This window comes from Geotrypetes seraphini, chromosome 8 (assembly GCF_902459505.1).
Source record: "Geotrypetes seraphini chromosome 8, aGeoSer1.1, whole genome shotgun sequence".
NCBI classification, from domain to species: domain Eukaryota; kingdom Metazoa; phylum Chordata; class Amphibia; order Gymnophiona; family Dermophiidae; genus Geotrypetes; species Geotrypetes seraphini.
The window spans coordinates 145,856,660-145,882,073 of record NC_047091.1 but is presented as its reverse complement, the minus strand read 5'-3'; the positions used below and the strand labels follow the sequence as shown (position 1 = coordinate 145,882,073).

The 25,414-nt window shown below is 47.0% G+C and overlaps 1 protein-coding gene across 7 annotated transcripts in view; it reads left to right on the top strand.

Annotated features, from left to right (window-relative positions):
* The window catches only part of PIWIL1 (piwi like RNA-mediated gene silencing 1), a 420,330-nt gene that overhangs the window by 249,370 nt on the left and 145,546 nt on the right, over nt 1-25,414 (top strand). For all 7 annotated transcript variants that reach the window (XM_033957205.1, XM_033957206.1, XM_033957208.1 and 4 more), the window contains exon 14: nt 19,764-19,836. In XM_033957205.1, the coding sequence (XP_033813096.1) occupies nt 19,764-19,836 (73 nt within the window). The remainder of the gene's footprint in view (nt 1-19,763; nt 19,837-25,414) is intronic.

The following is a 25,414-nucleotide window of genomic DNA, read 5'->3' as shown; positions in this document are numbered from 1 at the left end:
CCTTCTTCATCTAGGCCTCATTCCAGACCTTCCAGCTCTTCCAGACCACCGACTCCTTGATTGATGTCTCTGCGTCCAGACCTTGAGGACTCAGCTGCTTCCATTGCCTCGTCCAAGTTAGGCTGCCTTGGGGTCATCGAGTCCCTCTTGAGGCAAGGCCTTGGTGGATCAGCTGTCTTTCTCTGCTTTTCTTCGACAGATGTCTGATGACCTGGAACTTCAATTAGATGCTGGTTCTAAGTACTCTAAGGAGTACCTCGAGGTCATGCATCTCCCTCAACCTCCTGCAGAGTCACTTAAGCTTCCTCTTCACAAGCTTTTCTCTCAGACTTTCACACGCTGCCTGGAGACTCCTTATACCATTCCAGGCAAATTGGACTCCAGGTACAAAACTCTACATTGCAAAGAATTTGAGAATTCACAATTGTCTCACCAATCCCTTCTTGTGGAGTCCTCCTTAAAGAGATCCCATCCTTCCAGAATATATGCTACCCTTCCTCCTGGAAGGGAGGGGAAAACTAGGACAAGTTTGGACGTCTTTATCAGAATGCTATGATGTCTTCCAAAGTCCTTAATTATAATTTTAACTTTGTTACTTTTCTCAAGTTCCTCATTGACCTACTTCCAAAGTTTCTCTATTTTCTGGATACACAGAAGCACTTCGAATTCCAAGAAGTTATTGCTACTCTGTCACAACTCAAATTGCATCTTCTTCAATCTTCTTATGATACCTTTGAGTTGTCAGCCAGGGCTACTGCTTTTTTTGTAGCAATGCGCCGCTTGGCCTGGCTTAGTACCATTGATATGGACCCTAATCTTCAGGACCGCCTGGCTAACATCCCTTGTGCAGGCAATGACTTCTTTGATGAATTCATAGAGGCAGCCACCAAGAAATTGTCTGAACATGAAAAATCTTTTGTTTCCATTGTCAGACCAAAGCCTAAGCCAGCTCCTGTGAAACCTTCACGCCCTCTTCCAATTTTCCAGAGGCGTTATACTCCATGGGCGGCTCCTTACAATCAAGCGCCTTCCAAGAAACAGAAGCAACAGAAACCTCAGCCTTCTGCTGCACCTAAGGCTGTGCAGCCTTTTTGACTGTTTAAAACAGAGCGTAACCTCCATCGTTCTGTCTCTGTCCTCTCTTCCCCCCATAGGAGGTCATCTCAATCATTTTTATCACTGATGGGAAACAATTACATCTGGGTGCTGTCAATAATCAGGGAAGGATACTCTCTTCATTTCACTCGGGTTCCACCAGAGCTTCCTCCAAGAGAGTATCCTTCCAATGCATCCCAGACCGCCCTTCTTCTTCAGGAAGCTCAAGCTCTGCTTCATCTCTGTGCCATCGAACCAGTCCTTTGGAACAGCAGAACAGGAGTAACTCCTGTTACTTTCTAGTTCCGAAGAAGACGGGCGATCTGCAACCCATTCTGGATCTCAGGGCTCTTAACAAATTTTTACTCAAAGAAAAATTTTGCACGTTGTCCCTGGTGTCCCTTTACCCTCTTCTAGATTAGAACGACTGGTTATGCTCTCTGGATCTCAAGGAGGCTTATACTCATCCCCATTCATCCAGCCTCCCATCAATACCTCATATTTCGGGTGGGGAATCTGCATTACCAATACAGAGTGCTACTCTTTGGCCTGGCTTCATCTCCCAGAGTATTCACCAAGTGCCTGCTAGTGGTAGCAACAGCTCTAAGGAACCATGGTCTTCAGGTTATTGTAGCGACCCAATGGACTACGTGGTTCCTACAAAGTTTGGGATTCGAAATCAACTTTCCCAAAAACCAACTTAAGCCCTTTCAGAATCTACAGTTCATTGGAGCTGTTCTGGACACTATCCATCTCAGAGCATTCCTTCCGTAACAACGTCTGGAAGCTCTCCTTAAACTCTGTCATGCAGTGTCTTCCCGCTCTTCAATCTCAGCCAGACACATGATGGTACTCCTAGGTCACATGGCTTCCACAGTACACATGACTCCTTCTGCCAGACTTCAGCTCAGAATTCCTCAGTGGATCCAGGTTTGCAAACCACTCTCTCGACATATTACAGTCACTCCTTCGTTGAGACAATCTCTCTGCTGGTGGATGCTCTCTTTCAATCTCTCCAGAAGCTTTCTGTTTCAGACACCCCCTCATCAGAAGGTCCTCACAACAGATTCCTCGACCCACGCTTGGGGGGCTCATCTCGATGGTCTCCGTACTCAAGGCCACTGGACCAGTACGGATCGTCAGTGTCACATCAATCTGTTGGCACTCAGAGCGATCTTCAATGCTCTCAAAGCTTTTCAACATCTTCACGACCAGGTAGTCCTCATTCGGACAGACAACCAAGTCGCCATGTACTATGTCAACAAACGGGGGGAGGTGGGGGGGAACGGGATCTCCCTCCCTTTGTCAAGAAGCTCTGATAGTTTGGGACTGGGTAATCCTGCACAACACCTTCCTCAAAGCTGTCTACATTCAAGGGGCGAAAAATTGTTTGGCGGCAAATTGAGTCGTCTTCTGCAACCTCACGAATGGACACTCAATTCCTTGCCTCTTCAACACATTTTTTCGCAGTTGGGAACACCTCAGATCTCTTTGCAGCTCCCCACAACCACAAACGGCTCCAGTTCTGCTCCAGGACATATTCTCCTCATCGCCTCAAGGCAGATGCTTTCCTACTGGAATGGACAAATCTTTTTCTATAAGCATTCCCTCTCATTCTCAAGACTCTTGTCAAGTTGAAGAATGATCATGCCACCATGATTCTGATAGCTCCTCAGTGACCGAGACAACCTTGGTACTCCCTTCTACTTCAACTCAGCAGCAGGGAGCCATACCTTCTACCAGTTTTTCCATCTTTGCTTACACAGAGTCGGGGATCTCTGCTTAATCCCAACCTGCAGTCTCTACACCTGACAGCTTGGTACCTCTCAACATAACTCCTCTTCAGTTTTCTCAACCTGTAAGAGACATTTTAGAGGCTTCTAGAAAGCCTGCCACTAGACAATGCTACCACCAAAAATGGACTAAATTTTCTATGTGGTGCATCTCTTGCGATAAGGAGCCTCAAGATTATTCCTTATCTTCTATTCTAGATTATCTTTTGCAGTTAACCTCCTCTGGCCTCAAGACTATATCGATCCGAGTCCATCTCAGTGCGATTGCTGCTTTCCATTAACCTATTGAAACCCCTCTCTGCTCATCCGGTGGTTTCCAGATTTATGAAAGGACCTTTCAATGTTAAACCTCCTCTCAAACCGCTTCCAGTGGTTTGGGATCTCAATGTTGTTCTTGCTCAATTGATGAAGCCTTCTTTTGAACCAATGTCTATGGCTTATCTGAACTATCTCACTTGGAAAGTAGTGTTTCTCATTGCCCTCACATCTGCTCAAAGAGTCAGTGAGCTACAAGCGTTAGTTGCTGATCCACCTTTCACAGTTTTCCATCATGATAGGGTGGTCCTCCGTACTCATCCTAAATTCTTACCAAAAGTGGTTTCAGAATTTCATCTCAACCAATCTATTGTACTTCCAGTGTTTTTTCCAAGACCTCATTCTCATCCTGGAGAGTCAGCTCTTCATACTGTGGACTGCAAACGTGCTTTGGCCTTCTACTTGGAATGCACCAAACCACTCAGAACTGGTCCTCATCTTTTTGTCTCCTTCGATCCAAACAAGTTGGGACATCCAATCTCTAAGAGTACCATCTCCAACTGGATGGCTGCTTGTATCTCTTTCTGCTATGCGCAGGCTGGATTACAACTACAGAGTCGAGTCACAGCACAAAGTCAGAGCAATGGCAGCTTCAGTAGCTTTCCTCAGATCCACACCAATTGAAGAAGTTTGTATAGCTGCTACCTGGTCCTCGGTTCATACTTTCACTTCTCACTATTGTCTGGATGTTTTCGCCAGACGGGATGGCCATTTTGGCCAGAGAGTATTACAAAATTTATTCTAAGTTGCCAACACTCCCACCATCCCATTCTGGTTAGCTTGGAGGTCACCCATATGTGAGAATAGGCTGCCTGCTTGTCCTGGGATAAAGCACAGTTACTTACCGTAACAGTTGTTATCCAGGGACAGCAGGCAGCTATTCTCACAACCCACCCACCTCCCCTGGTTGTCTTCTCTGCTAGCTATCTGAATTTAGGAGACTCGCCCTGTGCTGGGCGGGAAGGTGCAGCTGACTCGAAACTTTTACGTTTCTACAAGCAAGTCTGTTTGCGAGGCTGTTCGCATCCGGGCTCCGTGGATGATTTCGCCCCTATGTGAGAATAGCTGCCTGCTGTCCCTGCATAACAATTGTTATGGTAAGTAACTGTGCTTTCTGGAGAGATGCTAATGAAGGAAAAATTAGGTTCTTACCTGCTAATTTTCTTGGACCATTCTAATTCCTTTTATGTATCCCATGCACAGCTTCTTGGTCTGGTTAGGGAGCAATGGGATATCCCAGAAAGCTCGTTCAGGCTCTCTAAATCTATGGCTAAGCTTTATCCACTGGCTCCTGATTTTCAGCAGTTGTTTGAGCGATGGGGGAGAAGTGCTTAAGGATTCCCAGGATCACAGAGTGGGCATTATATTGAAAAAGCTTTTTGAAGTAGTTTCTTCAGGTATCAAGGTGGCGGCATGAGCCTCCCTTGCAGTGTGCCCTCTGCAGCAGTGGATCGTGTGGCAAAAGCCGTTTATGATCTCATTTGAGTTCTTAATAAGGTCTCAGCTTATGTGGTGTCTGCGTGCTGGAATATTTGGCTCTGTCATTGGGCTGAGGACACTGCCTCCAAGGCCACTTTAAGCAGACTTCCTTATAAGGGGCAGCTTCTTTTTGGGAAAGGTCTGGATGACCTCATGGCCAGTGTTGCTGATCGTCGTGAAGGAACTGTAGTAATTTTCATCCCGCTGATCTCATCAGTGAATATCTAGTTCTTCCTCCCAGAGATATTCCCAGGGATACGATCCCCGTTACAATTCCAATGCCAGATGTCCTCACGCTTCCGGATCCCGGGCAGCTACTGCTTCTAAAAAGCCCCAATGATGCCAGAAGTTTGGCGGGGCTTACTCATATTGGGGACTGTCTTTCTCAGTTTTACCAGGAGTGGACTTGCATATCCCCGGATCAATGGGTGCTGGTCATCATTCGGGCGGGGCACAAGATAGATTTATTTTGCCTGCCTCCGTATTTATTTCTGGATTTGCCAGCAGGCCATCCGGAGAAGGAATCAAAGGTCCGCGTTACCCTACAGTGTCTCATGGTCATCTGAGCCATAGAAACTCGTTCCAGAACATGAATCGGAATCGGGTTTAGGCAGATACTCCTTATACTTCTTTGTGTCAAAGAAAGGCTCAGAGGACTGAATCTCAAGACGGTCAATCGCTTCTTGCAGGTTCCTCATTTCCAAATTGAAACCGTTCGCACAATCATTTCTGCTGTCTCTCCTGAGTAGTTTCTTGCATCCTTGGATCTCACGGAGGCTTACCTCCATATTCCAATCTTTCCAGATAATTGCAAATTTTCTGCATTTCCATGTTTTGCAACAACATTTCCAGTTTATGGCTCTTCCCTTTGGGCTCACAATAGCTCCACACATTGTAGTTGTAGCAGCTTTTCTTCAAAGGCAGGGTGTCCAGGTCCATCCTTACTTGGACGACTGGTTGATGCAGGCTGTGTCTTAACAGGAGTGCGAACATGTGGTGGACACAGTGGTCTCTCTGTTGCAGGGCTTAGATTGGATTGTCAACTTCAAGAAGTGCCAGTTGATGCCATCTCAGACCTTGGAGTTTCTGGGCCTCCTTTTTGACACCCGGCAGGGTCGTGTGTTTCTTCCCAAGCCACGCAGACAAACTTCAGCAGCAGATCAGAGATCACTTGTCCTTCCAGCTCCCACAGCCTGGCATTATCTGCAGGTGCTGGTATCCATGGCAGCCTCCTTGAAGGCGTTCCCTTGTGCCAGAGCACACTTATACCCTCTACAGGAGACCCTCCTCTCTGTGGTCTCTGCAGTCTCATCCCCTTCAGATGCCGCTCCCCTGGATGGAACCAGCGTGCAGCAGTCTACGCTGGTGGCTTCAGGGGGAGGCTCTCCTCCAGGGCAAGCTTATTTGGATCTCAGCATGGATAACTGTTATGATAGATGCCAGCCATTTCGGGTTGGGGTGCTCACTGAAGGGACCGCTCCATTCAGGGGTAGTGGACTCCTTGTCAGAGGCGTTGGTCACTCAATCGTCTGGAGCTTCGGGTGATTCGACTGGCATTACCGTATTTTCACGCATATAACGCGCGCGTTATACGCGTTTTTACCTACTGCGCATACCCCTCGCGCGTTATATGCGTGAGCGCGGTATACAAAAGTTTTTAAACATAGTTCCCACCCCGCCCGACGCCCGATTCACCCCCCCAGCAGGACCGCTCGCACGCGCTCCCACCCGCACCCGCATCCACGATCGGAGCAAGAGGGAGCCCAAGCCCTCTTGCCCGGCCGACTCCCCGACGTCCGATACATCCCCCCCCCCCCGGCAGGACCACTCGCACCCCCACCCCGAAGGACCGCCGACTTCCCGACAATATCGGGCCAGAAGGGAGCCCAAACCCTCCTGGCCACGGCGACCCCCTAACCCCACCCCGCACTACATTACGGGCAGGAGAGATCCCAGGCCCTCCTGCCCTTGACGCAAACACCCCTCCCCCCAACGACCGCCCCCCCAAGAACCACCGACCGCCCCCCCAGCCGACCCGCGACCCCCCTGGCGACCCCCACGACCCCCCACCCCCCTTCCCCGTACCTTTGGTAGTTGGCCGGACAGACGGGAGCCAAACCCGCCTGTCCGGCAGGCAGCCAACGAAGGAATGAGGCCGGATTGGCCCATCCGTCCTAAAGCTCCGCCTACTGGTGGGGCCTAAGGCGCGTGGGCCAATCAGAATAGGCCCTGGAGCCTTAGGTCCCACCTGGGGGCGCGGCCTGAGGCACATGGGCCCAACCCGACCATGTGCCTCAGGCCGCGCCCCCAGGTGGGACCTAAGGCTCCAGGGCCTATTCTGATTGGCCCACGCGCCTTAGGCCCCACCAGTAGGCGGAGCTTTAGGACGGATGGGCCAATCCGGCCTCATTCCTTCGTTGGCTGCCTGCCGGACAGGCGGGTTTGGCTCCCGTCTGTCCGGCCAACTACCAAAGGTACGGGGAAGGGGGGTGGGGGGGTCGTGGGGGTCGGCCAGGGGGGTCGCGGGTCGGCTGGGGGGGTTGTCGGAGGTTCTTGGGGGGGGGGGCGGTCGTTGGGAGGGGAGGGGGGTTTGCGTCGAGGGCAGGAGTCCTGGGATCCCTCCTGCCCGTAATGTAGTGCGGGGTGGGGTTAGGGGGTCGCCGTGGCCAGGAGGGTTTGGGCTCCCTTCTGGCCCAACTACACAAAGGTACGGGGAAGGCGGGTGGGGGTGTCGTGGGGGTCGGCCAGGGGGGTCGCGGGTCGGCTGGGGGACGGGCGGAGGTTCTTGGGGGGGGCGGTCGTTGGGGGGGGGGGGTTTGCGTCGAGGGCAGGAGGGCCTGGGATCCCTCCTGCCTGTAATGTAGTGCGGGGTGGGGTTAGGGGGTCGCCATGGCCAGGAGGGTTTGGGCTCCCTCCTGGCCCGATATTGTTGGGGAGTCGGCGGTCCTTCGGGGTGGGGGTGCGAGTGGTCCTGCCGGGGGGGGGGGATGTATCGGACATCGGGGGGGGCATCAGGCTTTCAGGATGGGGACAGACCTTCAAGGGGGGACAGGACTTCAAGGGGGGACAGTGCACGGAAAGTCAGGGGGGGTGAACGGAGAGTCGGGACAGCGCACGGAAAGTCAGGGCAGTGCACGGAAGTCAGGGGGGGTGAACGGAGAGTCGGGACAGCGCACGGAAAGTCAGGGCGGGCGAAAGGAGCGTCGGGCATCATGCGCGGTATACCCGTGAGCGCGGTATACAAAAGTTTTTGTACATATCATCGTGATTTCTGCGCGCTATACCCGTGTGCGCGTTTTACAGGGTGCGCGTTATTTGCGTGAAAATACGGTACTTGCTTTCCAGCCCACTTTGGAAGAAAAGGCAGTGTGTATTTTCTCAGACAACGCCACAACGGTGGTGTATGTAAATCATCAAGGGTGGTCATAGCTACCCTTCTACGATCCAAGAAGACAGCGACAGAGACAGCTTATACTATGGATTGGAAGACTTTTCAAAGCTGGTGTTGTTTTGGAGGTGAGCCTTATAGGGCTCACATATCTGTAGTCCCATCATTTCTTCAGGATGATATTGAAAAGGACCTGGTGGGTGATTTCTCAAGGTGTACATGGAGCGCCTCTTGTTTCTTCAAACTCGAGTGGAGAAAGTATCCATAGCTTTCCATCCTAATAAAATCAAATTTCTGGAGGGAGCATTACTGTTGCATCCTCCCATGCATCAGTCATTTCCTATGTGGAATCTTAATATCGATTTATGGGTCCTCTGTAAAAACACATATTAACCTTTTCAGAACGAGTCAGTGATGGATCTTGCTGTCAAACCGGTTTCTTGGTTGCTATGATAGTAACATAACATAGTAACATAGTAGATGATGGCAGATAAAGACCCAAATGGTCCATCCAGTCTGCCCAACCTGATTTAATTTAAATTTTTTAAAATTTTCTCTTCTTAGTTATTTCTGGGCAAGAATCCAAAGCTCTACCTGGTACTGTGCTTGGGTTCCAACTGCCAAAATCTCCGTCAAAACCTACTCCAGCCCATCTACACCCTCCCAGCCATTTAAGCCCTCCCCAGCCCATCCTCCCCCAAACGGCCATATACAGATACAGACCGTGCAAGTCTGCCCAGTACTGGCCTTAGTTCAATATTTAATGTTATTTTCTGATTCTAGATCCTCTGTGTTCATCCCAAGCTTTTTTGAACTCCGTCACTGTTTTCCTCTTCACCACCTCTCTCGGGAACACATTCCAGGCATCCACCACCCTCTCTGAAAAGTAGAATTTCCTAACATTGCTCTGGTTTTACCATTTTCCTTTCTCTGGAAAAGATTTTGTTCTATGTTAATACTCTTCAAGTATTTGAACGTCTGAATCATGTCCCTCCTTTCCTCTAGGGCAGTGGTTCCCAACCCTGTCCTTGAGGACCACCAGGCCAATTGTTTTTTTAGGCTAGCCCTAATGAATACGCATGAGAGAAATTTACATATAGTGGAAGTGACAGGCATGCAAATCTGCTCCAAGCATATTCATTAGGACTATCCTGAAAACCTGATTGGCCTGGTAGACCTCCAGGACAGGGTTGGAAACCACTGCTCTAGGGTATACATATTCAGGGCTTCCAGTGTTTCCTCATACTTCTTCTGGCGCAAGCCTCCTATCATTTTCATCGTCCTCCTCTGGACTGCTTCAAGTCTTCTTACATCCTTCACCAGATATGGTCTCCAAAACTGAACACAATGCTCCAAGTGAGGCCTCACCAATGACCTGTACAGGGGCATCAACACCTTCTTCCTTCTACTAACTACACCTCTATACAGCCCAGCATCCTTCTGGCAGCAGCCACCGCCTTGTCACACTGTTTTTTTGCCTTTAGATCTTCGGACACTACCACCCCAAGGTCCCTCTCCCCGTCCGTGCATATCAGCTTCTCACCTCCCAGCATATACGGTTCCTTCCGATTATTAATCCCCAAATGCATTACTCTGCATTGAATTTTAGTTGCCAGGCATTTGGACATTCCTCTAACTTTTGCAGATCCTTTTTCATATTTTCCGCTCCCTCTTCGGTGAGATGGGTTTTGAAGTCTCAGGTTCTGTCAGGCAGAGAGCCTTTCCTCAGATTTACAGAGGCTGGTGTGTATCTGCGCAGTGCATCTTTTTCTGCGAAAGGTGGTTTTGGCATTGCATGTAAGTCAGGAAGTCCATCTTCCTGCATGCCATGTCATAGCAATGGAAAAAAAAAGGACAAAGCTTTGGCATTACTAGAGTTGAGGACAGTACTTCTCCTTTATCTTGAGGTGATGAATGATGATGGTCTTTCAGTCCATCTTTGTTTATGTTAACGACTTAAGGGGTTGGCCAGACTCAAAGCCTCCCATTTCCTGATGGATTCATGTGAGTATTGAGTCTACGTACTTTGGCTATGGTAAGCAGCCACCAATGTCTTTAAAAGTGCTTTCAACTTGAACAGTACTCTTCATAGGCAGATCCCCAGGCAGTTGCTCCCAAGGAGATTTGTAGGGCAGCTATATGGTCTGCCATCCATACTTTTACAAGGTTTTACAGAGTAGTTCAGGAAGCACAAATGGTGCTAACTGCATGCTCATCTACTGTGTCCTAGATTCAGGGGATAGCTTTGGTATGCCACACGTAATACTCATGTCTCTTTTGCACAGGAAGGATAATCATCTTTCCAGTAGAAAGAGGCATGAGTCTTGATGATTTGACCAGTCAGATGGTTACTTAGCCTGCTTTCTATCTCAGTGTTTATTTATTTTCTTTCTTTAAAGATTGTAGTTCATCCCCCTTGCCTTTTGTACCAGTTTGGATTAGAACATATATAATTTGTATACAATGTCTTATTTTGTCCTCCCTTTTTTTTTTAATTGTTATATGCATTGAAATATATGATATTGCGTAGATAACAAATCTTAATAAACTTGAAAAAGTTTGAAACTTGATATGAGGGGGGAAGGGGGAAGACAGAGTTGTCTGACCTTGGGAGAGGGATGATATGGTGCACAGGGGTGGAGGGGAAGGGGAGATGGGGAGGAGATGGTGCACAGCAATTGGTGCAGCAGGGAAGAGATAAGAAGAAATTCTTCTTATGGATAGATGGGAATAGTGGAGAAGAAAGAGGGAGGAGATGGTACATATGAATAGATGGGAAGCGAAGATATGCAAAAGTCTATAGATTTTGAGAAGAAAGCAGAAAAATGGAAGAAAATTGAATGTTAAAAGTTAATACTAAAGATGGATGTAAATAATGAACAAGTTCTTGAACAGGATACTGAAAAATTTAAGTGTAGAAAATGTGAAACAGCATACAAGAGTTGTATGCTAATATAGCTAATTTACATACAATGTATCGCCTATAATTTAGAAAAATACTTAAAACAGCTATCGATTGATGTGGTTCCTACATGCTCAGAGATGTGACGCTCTAATGGGGAGTAGTTACCCCCTGTTTTTAGGAGCTTATAGTCCAGTCATTGCATATGTTATACTGTTTCAATCAATTTCTGTGTAATATTATGTTATTTTTATTGCTTATTTTTAAAATGTTATCTTATTAATAAATATGCTCTTCTTATTTGCTTATATGGCCTGACATAAGTAGATACATGCCAATGATGGTAACAAACAAGTGAAGTAAGCAATGTCACTTATCTTGAATGCAGTTGGGGGGTCCCAACATGGCCCTGTTTCGTAATCTACTTCCGGAGACCAGCTGTAAAGTGTCCTGCTCTTTATAAGTAGAAAAAAGTTGCCGATGAGTTCTTGCAACTTGGCATGTCAGATTTTGAACATATCAGGTAATACAATTGGTCAGTGCTTACTGAAGGCTTTGTGCTTTGTAACTGAGCAAAGCGGGAGGGAGATGCCCAGATCGCGGCGATTGGGAGGGAGGGAGGGGGCTGCTGGACCCGTGGGAAGGGCGCTGAAGGGAAGTGGAGAGAGAGGGGGAGAGGTGAGAGTAACAGACGTTGAAGGGAAATGGGGAAGAGTGGGGAGAAGATGCTGAAGGAAAGTGGGGAGAAGACGCAGAAGGAAAGTGGGAAGGAGAGAGAGAGGGGAACACATACTGGATGGAAGGAGGGTATAAAGGAAAAAGGGCACATGCTGGATTGGGGAGACAGATACCAGATCTGAGGGGAGGAAAGGAGGAGAGAGATGCTAAAAACCACCTGCGGGAGAGAAGGAAAGATGGAAGGGAAGAAGACAGAGATGCCAGACCAATTGGGAGTAGATGGAGAGATGGAAGGGAGAGGCACAGTAACAGAGTAGATGCTTTATGGAAGAGGCAGAGAGAAGGCAGACAGTGGATAGAAGGAATAGAATGACAAGAAGATGAGGAAAGCAGAAACCAGACAACAAAGGTAGAATTTTTTTTTTAATTTCTTTTCTTTTGTTTTTGCTTTAGGATAAAGTAGTATATTAGTTGTGTTGATAAACATTTATAAACAAAGCACTGTCAGCTGAAGATCTCTTCCTCTAGTTTGGCAGCCAGAACTTTGATTTATAAAATGACAATTGTACAGAATATTGTTTCTTTTTATACTTTAATAAACTAAGTTCAGTATAAATCTATTTGAGGCTTGTGTGGATGGGATCAGATGGTTTGCGGAGACGGGGACCGAGCTTGCGGGGATAGGGCGGTGAAGGGGACCAAGCTCACTGAGACGGGGACAAATTTTTTCCCCATGTCATTCTCTAGTAGTGGCCTCTATGAATCTTCAGGGAGGAATCAAAATCTGCAGCTGGTGGAAGAAGCGAGATATAATTCATTAGGTGGGAAGGCAGACATTTGCTAGACTTAGTAGTGTATGTTGCTGATGTGGAAAATATCCAGGCAGACTTCTCAAGTCAGAGCACATGAATGAAGTTTTCATACCTGAGGTCTTTGAGTGCATAGTGCAGCATTGGGGAGTTCCAGCTATGTATGTCATTGTTGGCAAAGAATGTGAAGGTTCTTCAGTTAATCACAGAAGAGAGAGTTTCTTTGCGAGTATAGACATGCTTGTACAAAAATGGTTTTGCACATGTTTAGTGTATATTTTTCTGCAATGATTTTTACTAGTCAGTTATTCAGAAGATAGAGGCCCACCTGGGTATGATAGTTTTCAGATTAGCCATGTGGTCCTTGGTACGAATACTTGATGAAACTGATGGTAGGAGAAATACTGTTCATATCTTGCATATATGGCCTGCTACTTAAGGGTCCCATGCACATGCAGGATATATCTTTTGTTCTTTCTTTTGGTGTGGACATGGGGGAGGGCATGGCTCTAAAAGAAAGAGCATAGTCATTGTAATCTATGTGTGTTCCAGGCAGATGCCTACTTCCTTGCTGTATGTCAGATTATGGCGTGTTTTGGAGAATTGTTAGTGCTCTTGGGTTCATCTATTATCCCAGGACAAGCAGGCAGCATATTCTTGACTGATGGGTGACGGCACCGACGGAGCCCCGGTACGGACAATTTTAGAGTGATTGCACTCTAAGAACTTTAGAAAGTTCTAGCTCGGCCGCACCGCGCACGCGCGAGTGCCTTCCCGCCTGACAGAGGCGCGCGGTCCCTCAGTTTCTTAGTTTCCGCGGAGCTAAGAAGACGCGTTTTTCAACGGCTGTTGAAACTTTTTTCTATTGCCTTCCCGCTCGCGTAAACTTTAGAGTATTTGTATTATTTCTTTTCTTTCTTTTATTGGTAAAAAAAAAAAAAAAAAAATTTTCTTCAATTTTTCTTTCATTTGTTTTTCCCCGGCGGGGCCTTCTGCCACCATCGAAGCCTCGGCCTTCGATTTGGCTGAAGCCGTTTTTACGTTCATGCCCCCTCAGCCAGGGTTTAAAAAGTGCCAGCGGTGTGCTCGGCCTATATCTCTCACGGACCCACACAACTGGTGTTTACAGTGTTTGGGTCCTGAGCATCAGGCCTCTACTTGCACCCGCTGTGCCACTCTCAAAAAACGGACTTTAAAAAATCGCCAGATCCAGCAGCGATTATTGTTCGGTGCCGAGATGTCCGATCCCGTGCCATCGACTCCAGCTTCGGCACCGATTCAGTCGGCACCCTCTTCTTCGACGCCGCGTGATTCCGCGCCGACGTCTCACCAGTCAGGTAAGCCGGCTAAGAAGCCTTCCCCGCTGGAACGTCCTCCGGTCTCGAGTGCAGTGAGTCCAATCCTGCCGACTGTGAGACGCCAGCGGAAGCGCTCCGCCCCTATAGAGGTGAGTCCCTCGACATCGGGCTCCTCATCTCCGGGGCGTCGAGCGGCACCGCAGGTACCGCAGAAGAAAAAGGCGGTACCGGTGCCATCCCTTGATGACCGTATCACGGCCATCCTTCAGGAACAGCTTAAGGACCAGTTAAAACAGCTCCTCCCTGCTATCCTGACTCCGAACCTTCCGGTGCCGGTCCTCACCGAACTTCCGGTACCGATTGTGGAACAGCCTGTGTTACCTGCTTCCACTATTTCGGTACCGCTTCAATCATCGGTATCGATGCCAGTTCTTGCACCGGAGCCGAGAGCTCACCATCAATCGGTACAAACTTCGGCACCGGTGCGGCCGATAACATCGCCTGACTCGATATCAATGAGGTCGGGTAAGTCGGTGCGCAAAACCCGACACCTACAATCATCGACCCCGGAGTCTCAGGACCATGCTTCCCATGTCAGGGATCCTGATCTGTGGGGGGACTCAGAGGAACCCTTTCTTTCTGAGGGCGAATGTTCCTCAGAGGAGGAGGACTCCACTGTCCCTGATCCATCCTCCAAGCATGTCACTTCCTCTTTCTCTTGCTTTTTGAAAGAGATGTGTGACTCCTTGTCCATTCCTTTGGAGGCTGAATCCAAAAAGTCTAAAGCTTTTTTGGATGCTCTTGATTTTGATCAGCCTCCAAAGGAATATTTGAAACTCCCTCTTCATGACATCTTGAGGGAGACTTTCTATAAGAATTTAGAGACTCCTTTAACTGTCCCAGGGGCCCCACGTAAGCTGGATTCTCTATATAAGGTAATTCCCATTCCTGGGTTCGACAAACCTCAACTGCCACACGAATCCTTATTTGTCGAATCCACCCTTAAAAAATCTTCTGGAGCCAGTGTATATGCATCAGTACCTCCTGGCAGAGAAGGTAGAGCCATGGATAAATTTGGTAAGAGGCTCTATCAAAATGCTATGTTAGCAAATAGAGCTAGCAATTATGCTTTTCATTTTTCTTTTTATTTGAAGCATCTTCTTACCTCCATGGCTTCCTTCGAAAAGTACCTTCCTTCACGCAAGCATCATTCTTTTCATACCTGCTTGTCGTCTCTTTTTCAATTACGTAAGTTCATGGTTCGATCCATATATGACACCTTTGAACTTACGTCCAGAGCGACAGCAATGTCGGTGGCTATGCGTCGCCTGGCCTGGCTTCGGGTATCCGAGCTTGATGTTAATCATCAGGATCGGTTAGCCAACGCCCCTTGCCTAGGGGATGAGCTCTTTGGGAAATCCATGGACTCAACCACACAAAAGCTTTCTGCTCATGAGACACGCTGGGATACCCTGCTTAAAAATAAAAAGAAGCCTCCCCCGCCAAAACCATATAGGCAGCAGTCGGCCTATCAACGACGCTTCGCAGCTCGGCCATTACCTACCAATGCTCAGCAACCCAGGCGTCAGAGGCAGCAACAACGTCAGCCTCCCAGACAGCAGTCACAGCAGCAACCTGTGAAACCACCTCCTCAGCAGAAGTCACAGCCCTTTTGACTTCATTCTCAGCAGTATAGCCAGTATTCCGATTCCTACTCTCCTGCCTCAACCTATAGGAGGTCGACTTTCTCTGTTCCTCAGCCGGTGGGAAGTTATCACTTCGGACCAATGGGTCCTCAACATCATCCACCACGGCTACTCTCTCAACTTTCAGACTCTTCCGCCCCAAAGCCTGCCAAAAGAGTCTGCTTTGAACAGTCCTCAATCTTCCCTCCTCATTCAGGAAGTTCAATCCCTCCTTCTTCTAAACGCTATAGAGGAAGTTCCTCTAGATCAAAAGGGGCAGGGATTCTACTCCCGTTATTTTCTTGTCCCCAAAAAAAACAGGAGATCTCAGACCGATTCTAGATCTTCGCGATCTCAACAAACATCTGGTAAAGGAGAAGTTCAAGATGCTTTCCTTAGCTATTCTATATCCTCTTCTCAACCAGGACGACTGGCTATGCTCCCTCGATCTCAAAGAAGCATACACTCACATACCGATCCATGTAACCTCAAGACAGTATCTCCGTTTCATGATCAATCATTGTCATTACCAATACAAGGTACTGCCCTTCGGCCTTGCCTCCTCTCCAAGGGTCTTCACCAAGTGTCTCATTGTGGTAGCGGCATTTCTACGCTCTCACCACCTCCAGGTCTTTCCTTATCTGGACGACTGGTTAATCAAGGCCACATCCGCTCAAGCAGTTCTACTGGCCACCAACCAAACCATCTTGTTTCTACGAATTCTGGGGTTCGAGATCAATCTACCCAAATCTCATCTCATCCCCACTCAGAGACTTCAATTCATTGGAGCGATCCTGGACACACTCCTCATGAGAGCTTTCCTACCATCCAATCGTCTTCAGACCCTTCAGTCTCTGTGTCAGCAGGTGCTTTCACTACCTTCCATCTCAGCCAGGCAAATGATGGTACTCTTGGGGCACATGGCATCTACAGTTCATGTCACGCCCCTCGCACGTCTTCACCTGCGCACTCCTCAATGGACCCTTGCTACTCAGTGGTCCCAAGCGACGGATCCTTGCTCCCGACACATATCTGTGACATCATCTCTTCGTCAGTCTCTTCAATGGTGGTTGGTATCCTCAAATCTATCCAGAGGTCTTCTATTCCATCAACCTCCTCATCAACTTGTCATCACCACCGACGCCTCTCTTTATGCATGGGGAGCCCACTTGAACGAGTTCCAGACTCAGGGTCTTTGGACAGCCCAGGAAAAGAAGCATCAAATCAATTTCCTGGAACTCAGAGCGATGTTTTATGCTCTCAAGGCCTTCCAACATCTTCTCTTTCCTCAGGTTCTTCTGTTGTGCACAGACAATCAGGTTGCGATGTACTACATCAACAAACAGGGTGGGACGGGCTCTCGCCTTTTATGCCAAGAAGCCCAAAAGATCTGGAATTGGGCCATAGATCACCATCTCTTCCTGAAAGCTATCTACATTCAGGGAAAACAGAATTCTTTAGCGGACAAACTCAGCAGAATTCTCCAGCCTCACGAGTGGACACTCGATCCTGTAACTCTGCAGTCTATCTTCACTCAATGGGGCACTCCTCAGATAGACCTCTTTGCAGCTCCTCACAATCACCAGCTGCCCCTATTCTGCTCCAGACTTTACTCTCCTCACCGTCTGGCAGCGGATGCTTTTCTCCTAGACTGGTCGAATCTGTTCCTATACGCCTTCCCTCCTCTGCCTCTAATGTTGAGAACATTATTCAAGCTCAAGAGGGAACGAGCCACAATGATTCTGATTGCTCCGAGGTGGCCCAGGCAACATTGGTTCTCCCTTCTACTTCAACTCAGTTCCAGGGAACCTTTTCTTCTTCCTCTGTTTCCTTCTCTACTTACGCAACAGCAGGAAACCCTTCTACATCCCAACCTCCAGTCTCTGCACCTGACAGCTTGGTATCTCTCGGGCTGACATCTCATGATACTCTTTTATCTCAGCCTGTTCGTTCCATTCTGAATGCCTCCAGGAAACCAACCACTCTGCAATGTTACCATCAGAAGTGGACGAGATTTTCCTCCTGGTGTCTTCTTCATCATCTTGATCCAACTTCTCTGGCAGTGGAGACATTGTTGGATTATTTGCTCTCTTTGTCTGACTCTGGCCTTAAGTCCTCTTCCATCAGAGTCCACCTCAGTGCCATTGCAGCTTTTCATGAGCCAGTCCATGGAAAACTTCTCTCAGCTCATCCCCTGGTATCCAGGTTCATGCGAGGGCTTTTCAATGTGAAACCACCTCTTAAAGCCCCTCCTGTTATCTGGGATCTCAATGTGGTTCTTTCCGCCTTAATGAAGCCTCCATTTGAACCATTAGCTACATCTCCTTTCAAGTTTCTCACTTGGAAAGTGCTTTTCCTTATTGCTCTTACCTCTGCCAGGAGGGTCAGTGAGCTTCATGCACTTGTCGCAGATCCACCTTTTACGGTTTTTCACCATGACAAGGTGGTTTTGCGTACACATCCAAAGTTTCTCCCTAAGGTTGTCTCGGAATTCCATCTCAACCAATCCATTGTTCTCCCTGTTTTCTTTCCAAAACCTCATTCTCATTCTGGAGAACAAGCTTTACATACTTTGGATTGTAAAAGGGCTCTGGCTTTCTATCTAGAGCGTACGAAACCCCACAGATCAGTTCCCCAACTTTTTCTGTCCTTTGATCCAAATAAATTGGGACGTCCCGTTTCTAAACGTACGTTGTCTAATTGGCTGGCAGCGTGCATTTCATTCTGTTATGCTCAGACCGGACTGACACTAGAAGGTTCTGTCACGGCCCATAGAGTCAGAGCAATGGCAGCTTCTGTAGCTTTCCTCCGTTCCACTCCTATTGAGGAAATCTGCAAGGCTGCTACTTGGTCCTCAGTTCACACTTTTACATCTCATTATTGTCTGGATGCTTTCTCCAGACGGGATGGTCACTTCGGCCAATCTGTTTTGCAAAATTTGTTTTCCTAATGGCCAACCTTCCCTCCATCCCTCTTTTTGTTAGCTTGGAGGTCACCCATCAGTCAAGAATATGCTGCCTGCTTGTCCTGGGATAAAGCACAGTTACTTACCGTAACAGGTGTTATCCAGGGACAGCAGGCAGATATTCTTGCGTCCCACCCACCTCCTCGGGTTGGCTTCTTAGCTGGCTTATACTAACTGAGGGACCGCGCGCCTCTGTCGGGCGGGAAGGCACTCGCGCGTGCGCGGTGCGGCCGAGCTAGAACTTTCTAAAGTTCTTAGAGTGCAATCACTCTAAAATTGTCCGTACCGGGGCTCCGTCGGTGCCGTCACCCATCAGTCAAGAATATCTGCCTGCTGTCCCTGGATAACACCTGTTACGGTAAGTAACTGTGCTTTTCAGATGTTTTGGAATTTCTGCAAGTTTATCTTTGATTGAAGAATTGACCCTGCCTTTCTAAAAGTACAGGACATGATGCACGGATGTTGTGTGCTTCTGATGTTGTTCAGGCCTCTACAAGTCTCTGTTCCTAAATCTGAATCTGGTTCTTTTCAGCATTTGTAAGAGTTCTCTTTTGAACCTCTTTAGAAAATTTTCTTAAAGGATGGTACCCTATAGGCAGTGTTTCTGGTGACAGCGTGTTCAGCAAGGTGCTTTTATGAACTGCATACTCTAGCCTGTTAAAAACCCTTTGTATTGATCTTCTCAGGAGACAGTATTCCATCTGTTTTTGATATGGTTTATTACTGTCCAGTGTTTCAGGATTCCAAAGATCCTTGTGACCTTGTGAAACAGGATACTGTGCTAGATGGTCCATTGGTCTGACTTAGTATAACTATTCTTAAGGTGGTGAAGACACAAAATGTCTGCAGGGGTTGGATATCGGCAGATACTGTAATAACTATTTGAAAAAAATCAAAAGGTTTTGACAGTCCAAGTAGGTTTGTTTTGTAGTGCTCAGGAGAACTAGGAAATTTGAGGTGGCTTCTAAAGGCACTGTTGAGAGATAGATTAAGGAGGGCACAACATTTGCCTACATAACAGCAACATAGGATTTTCTCTTCTCCTGAGCCTAGGGACAATTGACAACAGATAACCAAAAATTGTCAAAACAGGAGATATGATTAAGGGAACAGATAGCCACCTCACATGGTTCTTCCTGCAGTTATTCAGTGTATTTTACCCCACTTGGGTGGACTCTGAAGAGATTCAAGGACAGAAAATCAGCAGGTAAGACCTAATTTCTCCCTTCTCTCTCACCACCATTTGTTTTGTTAGACTACTACCTATGAGTAATAGTTTTAGATTGGATGAATTTCACTAGCATTGCATTACTTAGTTGTATGATTGTCGTTTGAATATAATGTATTCTTTTTCAGGATTGAAGTGGATGATAGAACAGAAGCATATTTGAGAGCATTGCAGCAAAGAGTTTCATCACAAGTTCAATTAGTATGTACTGTATTACATATTGATTCATAACTTTTTTATCTAATTTTATACTGTTTCCTATGGGAATTCTGCATATGTGTCTCTTTGTCTCTTTCTCAACTACTACTCCTCCTGCCTTTAAAATCTAAGCACACTAAACAAGCCAGATCTTCCTTGCTGATTTACAATTTTCTCTGGCATAAATATTTCTAAATGTTGCCTAAAGCAAGTTAGCTTAATTATTTCCGTATCATCCAGCTAAACCAGTCCAAACTAGTGAGTTATATCCTTCATCTCACACAAAAGGTACATTTAACTTCCAGTTACAATTGTCAATTTGTATTAAAATTATACTTTTATTTATCTAATTATTCAAATCGTTTATTAAGCAAAAAATTTCATATCTCCAATCACATTAACAATACTACACTCCTGATCTAGAGTTGTGCACTACATTTAAATCATCTATTCTGAATACATTGATCAATGCATAAGGACATGATTATTAATATAAATATGAGTCACTCAGCTGAGTAATTCCAAATTAGTTAATTGTCCAAATGCTTGCCCATAAAAAGTATTTGATTCTTCTGCTGCAGCACTTTCACAAGCTCCAGTGGTATATTAGTGTTAAGATGATAAATGTTATCCACTATCCATAGGAAATAGATAAAAAGTTGGGTGTAGGTATATGTGAAATCCCAAGAGTCATTTCCTTCCTCAACTCAGAATGAATTTCAAACTACAAACTTTGTGGCTCTGGGAGAGAAGGTGAAGCATTCAGGTTCGCAGGTGGTATTCTCGTCCATCCTCCCTGTCAAGGGTAAGGGCCAGGTCAGAGAAGCACGCATCCTGGACATGAATGCGTGGCTACAAGGATGGTGTCGTCAAGAGCATTTTGGCTTCCTGGACCATGGGATGATTTTCCAAGGGCTGCTGAGCAGGGATGGTATGCATCTATCAAAGAAGGGAAAAAGTGTCTTCGGCAGCAGGCTGGCTAATCTACTGAAGAGGACTTTAAGCTAGAAGTGATGGGGAAGGGTTATCAAAGCCACCAGGTAAGTATAAGCCCTCAGGTAAGTAAATCACTGAATACCTCTGCATAGATTGGAAAAGGGGACAAACAAAATTCTGGATCTAGAAGCAGTGATGGAAGAAGATGAGTTGGATATAGTGGCGATCACAGAGACATGGCTTATGGAGAACCATGACTGGGCTGTAATTATACCGGGCTATAATATGATCAGGAAAGACAGGATAGGAAGAAAAGGAGGGGGAGTAGCGTTATTTGTTAAAGATCATATTAAAGCCACACAATTGCAGGATCTGCAGGGCAAAGAAGAGGCACTGTGGATCAGTTTAAAAAGAGGGAATGGTAAATTTACATTGAAACATGATGGCAGATAAAGGCCAAATGGCCCATCTAGTCTGCTCATCTACAGTAACCATTATCTCTTTCTCTCTCTTGAGAGATTCCCATGTGCCTATCCCAGGCCCTCTTGAATTCAGACACAGTCTCTGTTTCCACCACCTCTTCCACACATATACCACCCTATCCGTGAAAAAGTATTTCCTTAGATTACTCTGGAGCCTATCACCTCTTAACTTCATCCTATGCCCTCTCATTGCAGAGTTTCCTTTCAAATGAAAAAGACTCGACTCATGCACATTTATATTACGTAGGTATTTAAACATCTCTATCATATCTCCCCTCTCCTGCCTTTCCTCCAAAGTATACAGATTGATATCTTTAAGTTTGAACCCATATGCCTTATCACGAGGACCACACCATTTTAGTAGCCTTCCTCTGGACCGACTCCATCCTTTTTATATCTTTTTGAAGATGCGGCCTCCAGAATTGTACACAATATTCTAAATGAGGTCTCACCAGAGTCTTATACAGAAGCATCAGTACCTCCTTTTTCCTACTGGCCATACCTCTCCTTATATAACCTAACATCTTTCTAGCTTTCGCCGTCACCTTTTCAACCTGTTTGGCCACCTTAAAATCATCGCATGCAGTCACACCCAAGTCCCGCTCTTCCATCGTGCACATAAGTTCTTCACTCCCTAAACTAACCTTGCATTTCTTAGCATTAAATTTTAGCTGCAAATTTCATACCGTTCTTCAAGCTTCACCAGGTCTTTCTTCATGTTATTCACACCATCCGGCGTGTCTACTCTATTGCAGATTTTGGTATCTTCCGCAAAGAGGAAAGTCATAGCTGACGACCCTTCAGCAATATTATTTTAAAAAATGTTAAAAAGAACAGGCCAAAGAACAGAACCATTGGTAACATCCCTTTCATCAGAGTGATCTCCATTAATCACTACCCTCTGTCGCCTTCCACTCAATCAGTTCCTGACCCAGCCCGTCACTTCGGGACCCATCCCAAGGGCACTCAGTTTATTTATTAGACATCTGTGTGGAACACTGTCAAAGGCTTTGCTAAGATCTAAATACACCACATATAGCGCACATCTTCTATCCAATTTTCTGGTCACCCAGTCAAAGAAATTGATCAGATTTGTCTGACAAGTCCTGCCTCTAGTGAATCCATGTTGCCTCCGATCCTGTAATCCAGAAGATTCCAGAAACTTGACCATTCTATGTTTTAAAAGCGTTTCCATTAATTTACTTACCACAGAAGTCAGACTTACCGGTCTGTAATTCTCTACTTCTTTCTTACTTCCACTTTTGTGGCGAGGGACCACATCTGCCCTTCTCCAGTCCTCCGGTACCACTCCCGACTCTAAAGACTCATTGAAAAGGTCAGTCAGCAGAGCTACCAGAACTTCCCTAAGGCCTAGATTCACTAACCTCCTTTTTATGGGCGATCTGTGGCCAAGTCTTGCTGGGTGACCAATTCATTAAAGAGTTCCCATGCAAATGATCTGATCGGACAGACGCCCACAAATGTCCCACGGATCAATACAGAGTGATCCAGATGCATGCGCAGACCATCCTCTATTCCTGGAGATGTGATCAGCGCATTTGTTTGCAAAGCTCGCTCAGCTCGAGGTCAAAACAAAAGGGGGAGGGGGTGGCTGCATTTGGTGGCCTCACAAACTATCTAGCCCAAAAATCAGACTGGTGAACAAAAATCAAACTGAAATAATTAATCAAAATCGGACTGGAACAAAAACAAGCCGTAGTGCAGCCCCTTTTTTAACCCGCGGATTTTTATGTCGCTGCCCTAGTGGCTCAAGCCAGTGATGTGTGGCGGTCTGGTGGCTTGGGCTTGTTTTTGATGGGTCGAGCATGTCCTTGACTGTGAGTCTGATGACTGGTTCTTAGTGGAATAGGAAGTAGCTAAAATTGAGATGGATGTTTCTTTTCTTTTAAATAGCCACAAATGACTCAGATATCATGACAAGACAATGTATAAAATAATGAACACTTTCAATAATGGTTGATGCTGTGATGTCCTATAATGTGATATAAGGACAGCATAGGCTATTAAATAACTCAGAATGAAAGAAAAAGCCTCAGAAAAGGGCCCTCCCACCTCCACCAAAGTGGTTTGTTAAAGGTGGTTGAGCGGTCACCTCATTGGCAAAAAACCTTCAATGTATAAAAAGCCTTATGCTGTACTTCACTAATGAAAAACAAAAGATAGAAGAAAAACTTTTCAACTTATCTTCAGCTGATCAGTACACCAACGGTGGCCAGCGTTTCACAAATCAGCTGCCTCAGGGTGTATACCGACCGATCAGACCTCTCTCAAATGGGATGCCAAAAACCATCTCGCGCATCTGAAATCTTTTCTTTTAAATGCCCTGTTGCGGGCATCAGCCAAGTCTATGGCTCTCAGGGTGGCCACTCGTCGTACCTTTTGGCTCCGGACTTGGTCGGCAAATGCGGTATCTAAGACTAAGCTGATGAAATTTCCCTTTTGGGAGTCTTGTTTGACAAGGATTTGGATAAGTTGGTTTAGGCTTTAACGGAATGGTGCCCCCATCTTCCTGAAGACTGTGCCCGCCTTCGTGGTGTGACTTTGCTTGAGGGTGTTTGCGTGATTTCCACAGAAACCACCCTGGTCGAGGGGAAGCTTCTTTTCCTTTCGCCGGGTCTCCACGGGGCCATTTCTTTTAGCGCATGCAGTCCTTTTGGGGGGCCCGTCGGGAGGGTGGGGGGCATGATCCCTCCACTGGTTTCCCTGCTGCCCACTCCGTACAATGACTCCTTGCCGGCGCCTCCCCTGGTGCCGGTGGCCACCCAGTTAAGGGATTTTTTAACAGGGGTGGGCTGAGATTATTATGGATCTGTGGGTCCTGAAGGTGATTCGGGACGGTTATGCTCTTTGCCAGATCATTTTCTTGCTTTTCCTTGTCAGGTGGCATGGAAGAAGTGGGCTCTTCGCCAGATGCTTCAAAGGTTGCTAGACCTCAAAGTGGTAGTTCCAGTGCCTTCTCAGGAGTGTTGCACCGGCCGGTATTCTATTTACTTTGTGTTGCCAAACAAAGATGGGACTTTTCGGCCCATCTTGGATCTGAAGGGGGTCAACAGGACTCTTCGAGTTCTGTCTTTTTGCATAGAGACCCTGAGATCTGTCATTCTGGCGGTTCAGCCAGGGGAATTCCTGACCTCTCTCGATCTGATGGAGTCATACATGCATGTTCTGATTTGTGCCTCCCATCAGCAGTTCCTTCGTTTTGCGATATTGGGACGGCACTATCAGTTTTGTGGTCTTTTTGGTCTGGCTACGACTCTGCGGACGTTCACCAAGATTATTGTGGTTGTGGTGGTGGTCTTGCGCAAAGAGGGCATTCTGGTTCACCCCTATCTGGACGACTGAATGATCTGAGGAAAGTCCTTTCAGGAGAGCTCCCAAGTTACGGCTTATGTTGTGGAGTACCTGCAGTTGCTGGGATGTATAGTCAGCCTGTCCAAGAGCTGGTTGGCTGTGTCTCATCGCCTGGAGTACTTTGGGGTTCTCTTGGAAGGTCTTCCTGCCAGAGGCCCGAGTGGTCAAGTTGCAGTCGCAGAGTTGCCTTCTGATGGCTTCCCGGTGTCCTCGGGCACAGGATTTTCTCCAGGTCTTAGGGTTGATGGCGGCTTCCCTGGACAGGTTCGGTGGGCCCATGCTCACATGTGCCCGCTTCAGTAAGCTATGCTGAAGTGGTGGTCGCCCCAGTTGCATAATATGGACTCTCCAGTTCCTCTTCAGGGGTTGGTTCGTTGCAGTCTCAGTGGGTTGCTCCATTCTTCTAATCTGGTGCAGGTAGTGAGTCTGGATCAGCCTCAATGGACCGTGCTTCTCATGGACGCCAGTCTCCTTAGCTGGGGAGCTCAGTGTCTCAGTTGCTTGGCTCAGGGCAGCTGGTCTCCGGAGGAGGCATCTTGGTCAATTAATGTTCTGAAGACCAGAGCCATCCGGCTGGCGTTGCTAGCGTTCCAGAAGTTGTTGAGGGGCAAGTCTGTTCGGGTTCTCTTGGACAATACCACGGCGGTGGCCTACATCAATCGTCAGGAGGGAACCAGGAGTCGTCTGGTGGCACAGGAGGCTGCTCTGCTCATAGTCTGGGCAGAGACACATCTTCAGGAGTGGAGAATGTCCAGGTGGACTTCCTCAGTCATCACATGCTAGATCCCAGA